The sequence below is a fragment of the Anopheles funestus genome, chromosome 3RL (assembly GCF_943734845.2).
Source record: "Anopheles funestus chromosome 3RL, idAnoFuneDA-416_04, whole genome shotgun sequence".
Taxonomy (NCBI): domain Eukaryota; kingdom Metazoa; phylum Arthropoda; class Insecta; order Diptera; family Culicidae; genus Anopheles; species Anopheles funestus.
In genome coordinates this window covers 48,761,664-48,772,241 of record NC_064599.1, presented here as the reverse complement: position 1 = coordinate 48,772,241, position 10,578 = coordinate 48,761,664, and the positions used below count along the sequence as shown (strand labels likewise).

Below are 10,578 nucleotides of genomic sequence, written 5' to 3'. Positions count from 1 at the left end.
TTGGCATGTGTAGAGATCGTAGAATCTATCGTTTACCTTTTCAACTTGTCCGATCTCAACCCGATCTAAATGTTCTGAGCCAATTTGAAAGAGGAGAATATATTCAAATAATTTTGTGACCAAAACGTTGGATTATTTAAACAAAACGGCAACTAGGCAACTGGATAAAATGCCTACACCATTTTTTACACCTTTAGCTAAAGTTTCGGCTAACAGACGGAAGGGGTACGATGTTTTATACCACAATGGACAAAATATTGTTGATGAGACTAATAGATTATCTATACAGTTATACAGTTATATAGGGAAAAGTGATCGGTACAACTTACCGATCGTAAGTAAGTACTTACGGTACGGTACTTACCTAACTATATCAGCCAGAAACAGTACGGCTTTATTGAGTTCACTGTTAGATGTATCCGTAATATGGATGAAAGAGTGCAAATGGATTTAATAGAGCGATAGTTCTGAGGTATGATGTGCAAACTGAGTGAGAATGCGTGAGTAAATTAAATCTTACTTGTGAGTTAGTTAATTCGGATCGCCATAAAGAGTTATTAAAATTCCTTTACAGTGTAACCCACAATGTAATCCACACAATTTAAACAACGAATAATGATAAAAACCATCCTTAAAGTGTCATTTCACTAATGAAAGAGTGAATTACCATTCATACCATTCATAGAAATAGTGGTACCCGAAGATTGATATTGACTCTTGAAAGAGTCATGATTCTTCGTAGTGACCTTTGACTCAGCAATGATCGAGTCGTTTCACTCTCGAGTAAAATATCTCTTCAAAGTGTCTTTCTGTTAAATTGTCTTTGTTTCATTTGGCTCGTTATATCAATCTTTCGCGAGCGAGGCTAATCGCTTCGTATTTCACATATTAAAGAACATTCTTTTGTGAAGCACGGAGATAATACACTAGAACATGAAATTCATAAAATCATTCAAATAAATAGGGAATACGAAAGTGACGTAGGAAAGTAATGAGATAGTGAATCGACGTCTTGTGATTGGAATCTTGTCATCTTTTACCCGGTATACAAGAAGGGAGATAAGCTAGGGCCCATCAATTACAGTGACACTGAATATCGCTAACAACATATTTTCCCTATTACTATAACATCCCACATTCCCATTCCAAGAAGAGATTGTTCGAAACTGTCTGAGAGAATTTCGAAACGGGAACCACCAGGGATCTGTAGCAACCAGCTAGGCTGGATTGAATACTCTGTAAGCGAGTACTGAAGGAGCCGATAGAATAACGAATGTGTATTAGACTCGCCAGACTTCATTGTACCAACAGGTTAGAGAGACGACGACAGTAGAGATTATCCACTCCGTAAAATCTAGTAAGGTCGTCCACCTGGACATGGGACACAAGGTACATTAAAATGGAAATAAAGTGATCCTGCTGCTACGTCTGTCAGAAAGTCCGGAATAATTGATTGGATAGAGAGGTGCGTATATGCGGTGCGGTGTATGTGCCAAATTTTAGCTTTATCATACTTAATTCCTCTTCAAAGCTACTTAGCTACGGTGGGTAACCGGGTTGTCCATGACGTCACTAATGCTTAAAGACAAACATTTGGTGGATTGGGTAGAGGCGGGATGAGAATTCTGAACAAAAGTTACTTATGGAGCTTTAAGCTCTAAAAAGCTTCGTAATGAACCGTCCTCGTGATCCACACCAAAACACGCATACGACAAAACCTAAAGCCGCCTGTAAATGGCAGCAACTTTCAACTGTAAGCAATTATTCAGTTATGTACAACTTATGCTACCTGGTCTAGAGTCAAAGTAAAAAAATAACTTTTTTTAGTTCAATTAAAATTACTCTTAACCAAGCTGTGCTGTTAATTAGCTTGTGAAAATACCCAATAACGGAATGTTACATCTACACATATAAAAACGCATTTATACTGTTTTATTTTATTCATTACCATGTCAAACAAGTGCTTGTTTTTTATTATTGTAATTTAAGATGGTAATCTACATGTTGAATCAATCTAAATATTTACCATCACTTGTTAAGACTATTTCCATATTTCCACAGTGATAAAAATAAGTCTAGTAAGCCAGAAATGGCCGACGTAACCTTAGAGGTCGTTGAAGCCAATTAGAAAGAGATAGTTACAAAACCAGCGTAAAGGATCGGAAACTCAAAAAATTGTAATACATAACTGTTGTAAGACCCAGATGTAAAGATGCAATAGCTTCAGTATGTAATTAACCAAAATCATTAACCAGGATCGATCACAAATTTGAATTTTAAGCATGTATCTTGCGTGACTTATGTAACATGACCGTTGAGTGTCCCTCGTGTCCCCACACTTGTTAGCCCTCAACGCGTTTAACGATCATGATTTGTTTATGGGGAAGGAAATCCGCATTAGTCCACCAAATGATGGGAAAGTGTGAGTAAGGCTAATGATCAATAGTATATATCGCTTAAATACATCACATCCTTTCTTAGTAAGCAGGCTCAATTCCGAGATAATCTCAATCAATTAAATATTCTTTCACCACAACAACGCGTTAACAGAGACAAAAACTTCTATGTATGTTAGGCGTTTCATTATTTCGGTTCTTCAAGGCAGTGTCGAGTTTAACGATAAGCGGACTAAGCGGTCACATGCTCGCATGTGTATTTTAAATTCAGAATTATTTTCTCAGCGTAAGCATTCGGTAGGGGACCCCTTGCTTTCCCACTTAGGGCCCCAAACACCCGCTGAGGGCCTCCAGAAGTGTAAATCCGCCACTGCTTGAGGAGCCTTTTTGCTTTAATCTAATGATAATTTTATCCGCCTAAAAGTATGCATTTCTATGTTTAACTATAATGTTTAATGACTCTCCTACTCTCAGTGACGAATAGTTCACTCGACACCGAATAGAAAAAGAAGTTTACCCATCGGGAAATGGAAATATAGATTTCCATTTATAGAAAGATTTCCACCGGTAACGATGTCGTATTACAACCTCTTCGTGACCAACGACGTCATGTGACACCACCAGACTCCATTCGACATCAAACACGTCTGGCGGAGTACAGTTCTACAACGCCCGCAACCAACATAGCTAAGAATTCCATAACCCACAGTTCCCCAGCAGTCAGCAGTAACTGCTGAATTAAAAATGAACTAAGAATTAATTAAAAATGAACTTAGAATTAAGAATTCAGTTTGTTTCGTACAATCCATCGATAAGCAATTTATAATTATATTATAAGTATGATTGATTTATTGTTATAATTATATAATCAATGTATTATATATTAATACATGTATTATAGATATTAAAATGTGGAAACTTTTGTTTATTGCGTGAATCGTAATCGTACATAGATTGTTGCTAGTCTTTTGCAGTGATCACAATTTTTGTAAATTTCACCAACATGAACGGAAATGTGTGGAACTATCCATTATATGCAGTAGACATAGAACAATGTATGAACATACATATATCAATCGAATTTGCCACGCAGTCGTATCATGGTATTTAATTATTTGATAATCAGTTATTCATATTTATTAAACTGATAACATTGCTAAGGTTATTCAAACTACAGAATTTTCATGTTTCTTTGTTTATTTCTGTTTCATTGCGCTGTAGTTCCCGGTGGACAAATATAATCAGTGGAAGCTACGCACTTCGAGACGGTACGACTGAATACGGTTGTTCCGACGCATGTGCGCTCCACTGGATTAAGCTTGTCGCAAATGATGTACTTCTTGCATGAGCTCAACACCGGATAAAACGTAGTCGGTAAAGCTGTGGCGGGATCAACAGTAAGGCACGGATTCTCCACACAAGTGCTCGCTCCTGCTAATACGCAGTCTCCGTAAGCCGCATCAAACAGTGTGCCTGCAGCACACGTTACGTTAAATGCTGTTTCGCCCACGCACAACGTGTAGCTGGTACACACATTTGGAATTGTGATTGCCTTTAGTCCGGCATTTCCAGTGCAAGGGCCAATAGTGCACGGGACATTTGCTGGAATGTCACACACCGTTCTGGTAGAATCGAAGTATTTTTGATCCGGACATGTCTGTAAGGTAGCTACACCCTGATAACAGGTATAGTATTGACTGCAATTCAACGGATATGCATGATAGGAAGTTACTGTGGTATCGCAAACCGGTGGTGTTTGGGCAGCGCATGCACCAAGTAACGACATAAGCAGCAAAATACACACAGGGTCTTAAGAAACACAAGTAACATTAATACAAATCTAGGAATTACACTTTATCTTACGCTTACTTACTCATCTTCTTCGTGTTGCTTCCACTGAACAGGAAAAAATGGCCACTTCCACTCTCAGAAAATGAAGAATAAAACCGTTCTCAGCGCAAACGCTTATCCCTACCGAAGCAAGTATCAAGATGGAGGTTTTATTCCACAGAGAATGGCTTATATAGTTTCAATTTGCATGTTTCACAATTTCTACCCCAAAAATGTAAACACGTTTCACACATGCAAGGCTAGATAAAACTGTTTTATTTTACTTCGCAGTTGTTTGGCAGCGACGGTATCTTTATTTGCTTTGTTTTCACGTATATCGGATAGACTCAAGATAGACTCAGGCTTCTACCAAACGTCCACTTCTAGTTCATTCATGACAGTTGCAGTCTCCTCCTAGGTTTTTATGATTATGAGAATTTCAGAGTTAATGTCTGCTGTTCAACGTTTTTATATACTTAATACTTACAATGCAATCTTCGGCTTCTACACAATGCAACAACGTCGGATCAAAGAAGAGGTTTGGTGCACAATTTCTTATAATCGGCTCACCCTGCAAACAAAGTAGATACTGCTGACAGTTTGCTGGATTTGGGTAAATCTCTAATTCTACTGGTGGGTCCGGTGGTGGCTGTATACAGGGATTGACCACACAGTCTGTCTCATTCTTCAGATTGCACTCTTGCAGTTCTGCGTCGAAATATAAATTATCGTCGCAAACGCCTTCGAAAGCCACTCCACCAATGCAAATTGTGAATCGATCACACACATCGGGTATGGGCAAATATACAATGCCATCAGGAGGACAGTTGTTAACTACACAATTTGCTTTTTCGGGTATATCGCACCATTTGTTCATTGGATCAAAGAACTTGCCATCAGGACAAGTCTGTTCGTATCCTTTGCCGCCATAACAGGAGAAATACTTCGTGCAATCGGTAGGGTGAGGCAGGAATGCTTCAGTAACTCCCGGCTCCGCACAGGGATCCACAGTTGTTTGTGCTGTGGCACAACCGATTATGGCCATAAGGCCAAAAACCCCTATTACACTTAATTCTGAGAAATGTTTACAATGAGTTAGTATGAACTTACTTTCGTCGTTTTTCTCCAAATGTAGTGCGGATTAAAATACTTACTTGTTGCGCTTGTCATCTTAATCTCGCGATTGGTGGATCAAAACAATGCCTTAGAGTTTATTTTGAAGGTGTTTTATATGCTTCGGATCGTACAGTAGCTATCTTATCGATTTCACATCAGTCTGAGATTGCTGGTAATTTTACCTCGTTGGTATGCGAATCTTGTCTTAACTCCAAGCTTGCTATCACAAACGGTCATTTCTTCGATGATCCATTGTTGCAGCAGTGAAGGTCTTGTAATTGTTCAAATTCGTGCAAACTCAAGTCCTAGCGCATGTACAACTACAAGGGATGTCAAATGCTTCACGAACAAAATTGTACATTTAATTTCCGATTTTGTTGAAAAATATTAATAATCATTAAGGATCTGAGTGCATACAATTATATCGTGGAATACAGTATTTAGCAGAGGAATATAAGATTGCATGAAGAGGATACGATTTTTAAATGTAAATCTTCTACATTTTCTGTAACACAGCCTGGCTTATTTGTTTATTTTGTTAATTACATGACGCTCTTAAAACAAATAAAGATTTCCGACTTTACAATCTGAGAGTAATAATCAAACAAATCTTTATTAATTTATTATTTGAGATTCAAGAGGCCGAAAATTTATCTTTCGATACTTCACTTTCACTTTCATGGTTCTTCTTCATCGTAATTGCTGCTGTAATGACAATGACTCGTAACATATAGTCATTTCCCGAGTTATGCGATGATCGAGTTACGCGAATTAGAGACACGCTAATTAAAAAAATTGACAGTTCATGAAGGTTTCGTATGAAAAATACATTTATTACCCGTAAACTTTTAAATATTTTTTTGGTTATGTTATATTTTTTTTTTTGCTCAATTAGAACGGCCTGGCCGTATCAAGACTTATTTTCCCACGTAGCCGGATAGTCAGTCCTTGCTCCGGGGGACGGTCCGGATGGGATTTGAACCCGGTCCTGCCGTGTGGACGGGCGCCGTTTACAGGGTTTCGAATCATATAAGGGAACAGTTCAATCGGTATGGAGAAAGATTCAACCGCTCAGGGGATGTTTGCAATGCTTTGGTGAAACTTTTCACTCGCTTAGGAGAATTTTGCAAGCATATAGGGGAATGTGTCAAGCAGTTAAGGGAACCGTGCAATCATAGTAGGGAATTTTGCAACCGCTGAGGAGAGCAATCTGTCACCCGCCCAAATGTCATCTTTAGCCGTCCGTTGTTTGTTTACATGGAGAAAGCTCCATACCGATTGAACTGTTCCCTTATATGATTCGAAACCCTGTATCATATGTACCACCGGATTAATATTCTTCTTTTTCTTGACTTAACGACCTGTAAGGTCACGCCGGCCATTTCTGACTTACTAGACTTATTTTACCACGTAGCCGGATAGTCAGTCCTTGCTACGGGGAGGCGGTCCGGATGGGATTTGAACCCGGTAGCCAAGGTCCCCCCCGTAGCCAAGGACAGACTATCCGGATACGTGGTAAAAATAAGTCTAGTAAGCCTGAAATGGCCGGCATGACCTCAGAGGTCGTTACGCCAAGAAGAAGAAGAAGAAGAAGTTTATCCTACATTTTCATAAATTGTTGTAAAATATTTGAAAATATTAGTTTTTGGCTGTACTTCATAAAATGAAAATAAGTAAATAATCCTTTAAAACGAAGTATAAGTAACGCGTGGAGCGATATTCAACAAATGCGGGAATTTTTTGAAACATGTTATACTCGGGAAATTACTGTAAATCACATAGGAATATAATACCTTTAATAACGATTACTAAATTTCTAAGTAAAATTTAAATTGCTTCCTCAAATAGATAATTTTACATAGGTAAGTTAGTTTAAAACACCTATATAATATTTAAATAAAAATTTATCAATCCAACCATGCCGTCATTGTTTAAAAGAACAATGTTTTTGCAAACCCCTTGTAAGCAACTTCGTATCCTATTAGTTTGACAATCCTGCATTTAACCGTCGAGTAATCAGACGCATGTGAATGACGCCAATACAAAAATAAAGCTGATCTATTAAGATATCAAATCGCTAAGATTAGTCATGTCGCGTTATAACAACATCGTATACGCATTGCACGATGCCATTCATCACAATATTTTATTTGGAAATGCGTATTTTGACCGGCTGTAGAGGTAGCATTCCATTCATATTGATTGTAGCTATCAGCAGATCCAAACAAGAAAAAAAAATCCGTGTTGAAAACAGTGACATGAAACAATCACAATGACTTTGTTTCGAAAGCAAAAGCGACAAGTGAATATATTGAAAGGATAGTTACTTATAGAACGCTACAATAAAGCATTGCATTGTGTTAAACGTATTATTGTAAATAACTAAAAATTTTAAAACAAAACATCTGTTTAGTTCAATTTTTTTTAACTGTTTTGTTGTTTAGATATTAACATATTTTAAGACAATAAAAAACAGTTTTGTCACTTGCATTTTGACGAGACTTGACTCATTGTCCCATGTCTACTGGCCACTGTTTCTCTATCACAGAAAACCGCACAAAACTCATGATGTTCATTAAGATATGAAAAACATCTGCAACAACAAGTGCCCCAAACATGAGTTACGTTTCAACGAGTATCGTTCAATCGTCCGAACGTATAAATATACCTCCCTTGTAGTAGATGAGAAAGTTGGACGTTGTGTGTTAGTTAGTCATCAAATACGACATTCAGTAGTAAACTTCTTTCCGGTGTAGCCGCAAAAATGCAAGGTACGCTATGATTCAAAGCCAACATTTTAGTGCTTTTTATACAATTTTTTAACCAACACTACAATGTTTCCCACATGCATTATTGCCATTTTCTGATAGCCTTCGGCTTCGCCCTAATTGGGCTATTGGTTGGTTCGACATCCGCGAGATTCATATCGGATAATGTAAGTGGTAATTGATGGATGCATAGAATCCAATTCCTAACTATTGCATCCCCATTCTTCCAGATTTGCCTAGCAATGCCAAATGGACAAAAGTTACCTGTCACTGGCGACTGTGCTTCATACATCGTATGCGAATATAATGTGCAGAAAATTCAACATTGCTCCTTCGGCACACTATTTGACCCGTACTCTATGGTGTGCAACTGGGCCTCATTCGTCAAATGTGGACAAACACCTTCACTACCGCCAATCCTTATAGCCCCATCATCCACATCACTTTCCATTCCGACTGCTCCAACGCCCAGCCGTACGACATCCTTTAGACCGCCTACTAATTTCCCCAGTATTCCAACGGCTCCCACACCTATCCGTACGACAACTTTCGAACCACCTACCGGTTTTCCCAATGTGCCTACAGCACCTACGCCACCACCGACTCAAAGCACCACGACAACCCAAAAACCATACCAACCACCTTACATACCCACCGCTCCTACAGCACTACCCACAGCATGGCCTCCAGTGATAGTAACTCCCATCCCGACTATTCGGCCAACAACTGCACCGCGTCCAGTTATAACAACCTCACCATCCTTCTACCCACCCAAGAACCCATACCCTTTCTGCACGCCGGAAGAGTTCAGCTTCACCGCACATCCGTCCGCCTGCGAAAGCTACTACATATGCGCTTACGGTAAGCTGATCCTGCATAGCTGTGGCCATGGCGTTTACTGGAACACGGCCACAAACCAATGTGACTTTCCGGAAAACACCGACTGCACGAACCTACCGAATCCGGCTGCACCGGAAACATCCACACCATCCGCTGAAACGACGACAATATCAAGTACTCCCGGTAAGGCTTATCAAACGGAAACGCCTTTAAACAACGCTTCTTTAACCAGTTATCTTACTTACCAGATTGTTACGGTAGTAACATTTTTTACCCTAACTACAACGACTGCAGCCAGTACTATATATGTATTGGACTTCAACCAATCCTGATGAGCTGCCCGACCAATTACCTTTGGAACAGCAAAACGGCCCAGTGCGATCTACCCACTAAAGCAGTCTGTGCAAAGAAATAATAAATCGAATGCATAAATCTAATTATTTGTTTCACGCATGAAAAAATAAAATTAAGAAAATACAATTGATACGGCCGCTTACCGTGTCATGTGTTTGATGTGTTTCGTACTTTCTCAGTGTGATTTTGTCGAGAGAAATTAATGAATACTTCGAAGTAACCAGCTAAGATTCTGTATCCGATTATGAAATGATCGGCTGTTTATTTATATTGTGTTTATACCCACTATAACTATTACGAATTAAGACAACCATTACATAAGTTGATTATTTTAATTTACTCCTAAACTGCCCTAACATAACTGGAATAGTATTACCCTAGTTTAATTTCAATGTTGCAATAATAATATAACTGAATATCCCTTTGGTACAGCACATTGTACATTAATATTTGCACAACGCATATAATCAGTAAACTAACTATCTTCTTCCTTGGCTTAGTCAGTCAGTCCTTGCTATGCGGTGACACAGTCCGAATGGGATTTGATACCCGGTCCGGTCGTGTGGAACTGGCGCCATTTAACACATACACCGGCCCGGTGGCCCCTAAACCAATTATTATGAAGTGCGATTCTACAAATTACACTATTGCCCTTAATTTTTTTACTAAAACAAAATCAAATATTTTGCTTCTTTAGCAAAGTCAACAATGAAAATAAACAATATTTTTTCACAATCTTAATACTTCCGTCAATTTTTATTCCTGTTCGTAATTCGTAGCTCTATATATTGGGAACACTTAAGCAGGTATGGCCGCACAGTAAACAGCTAACTTAAAGTTGCACTAGTAAGAATTTATTAGCTTTCAGTATTAGAAAAGCATAATAACTGTCATTTATATTTTAAAACTATTTCATCAATTATTATGATAAACCTAGTTTTACTGTTTTGGAGTCTTTTTGGTAGTTCATTATCGACAACTTTGCTCTGCATAACTTGTTCAAACGAAAATAACTACATGGATCATGCTTTCTCCTCGTAAATACATCTACATATACTGAGATTCTATACTCTTCCATTTCAACACATAACTAACCTTGGTTTTCCTACTAGCTAGCTAGTAGCGGTTCCTGGACAATACTGTCAAAATGGTAAAATAGTACTGATCAGTTTTGTCTAATCAACAATCGATGCAATGCTATAATCGTAAGCCATTTCGAAATCATAACACACTGTAACGAGTATCAAATTGGAAAAATGCCGCTGTTTGAAACG

General features: G+C 38.4%; 3 protein-coding genes across 4 annotated transcripts; 1 reads left to right on the top strand and 2 right to left on the bottom strand.

The window, feature by feature from the left end:
- Positions 1 to 3,230: 3,230 nt before the first annotated feature.
- Positions 3,231 to 4,385, bottom strand: LOC125771754 (peritrophin-44-like). The gene is made up of 2 exons (XM_049442703.1): positions 4,270 to 4,385; positions 3,231 to 4,205 (listed from the first exon to the last, which is right to left on the bottom strand). The coding sequence occupies exons 1-2, from the start codon at positions 4,271 to 4,273 to the stop codon at positions 3,604 to 3,606; spliced, it is 606 nt and encodes a 201-aa protein (XP_049298660.1). The 5' UTR covers positions 4,274 to 4,385; the 3' UTR covers positions 3,231 to 3,603.
- A 163-nt stretch (positions 4,386 to 4,548) lies between these two features.
- On the bottom strand, positions 4,549 to 5,413 carry LOC125771752 (peritrophin-1-like). The gene is made up of 3 exons (XM_049442701.1): positions 5,381 to 5,413; positions 4,714 to 5,300; positions 4,549 to 4,640 (listed from the first exon to the last, which is right to left on the bottom strand). Exons 1-3 carry the CDS (start codon positions 5,394 to 5,396, stop codon positions 4,593 to 4,595), a joined length of 651 nt encoding a protein of 216 aa, XP_049298658.1. The 5' UTR covers positions 5,397 to 5,413; the 3' UTR covers positions 4,549 to 4,592.
- Positions 5,414 to 7,857: 2,444 nt separating this feature from the next.
- Positions 7,858 to 10,416, top strand: LOC125771745 (probable chitinase 10). 2 transcript variants are annotated; one of them, XM_049442694.1, is made up of 4 exons: positions 7,858 to 8,113; positions 8,213 to 8,277; positions 8,341 to 9,133; positions 9,199 to 10,416. In XM_049442694.1, the coding sequence occupies exons 1-4, from the start codon at positions 8,107 to 8,109 to the stop codon at positions 9,363 to 9,365; spliced, it is 1,032 nt and encodes a 343-aa protein (XP_049298651.1). In that variant the 5' UTR covers positions 7,858 to 8,106; the 3' UTR covers positions 9,366 to 10,416. The 2 variants fall into 2 exon arrangements, with proteins under 2 accessions (XP_049298651.1, XP_049298650.1); XM_049442693.1 differs by lacking the exon at positions 7,858 to 8,113 and having other exon boundaries at positions 8,167 to 8,277.
- The last annotated feature ends 162 nt before the right edge of the window (positions 10,417 to 10,578 follow it).

Excerpts from the sequence above, each read along its gene's own strand:
- LOC125771752 (XM_049442701.1), bottom strand. Across the intron at positions 4,641-4,713 it reads TAGAAGCCGAAGATTGCATT|GAGGAGACTGCAACTGTCAT; the intron begins GTAAGTATTAAG and ends ATAAAAACCTAG.
- LOC125771745 (XM_049442693.1), top strand. The coding sequence starts at position 8,188 with ATGCATTATTGCCATTTTCTGATAGCCTTCGGCTTCGCCCTAATTGGG. Across the intron at positions 8,278-8,340 it reads CGAGATTCATATCGGATAAT|ATTTGCCTAGCAATGCCAAA; the intron begins GTAAGTGGTAAT and ends CCATTCTTCCAG. Across the intron at positions 9,134-9,198 it reads GACAATATCAAGTACTCCCG|ATTGTTACGGTAGTAACATT; the intron begins GTAAGGCTTATC and ends CTTACTTACCAG.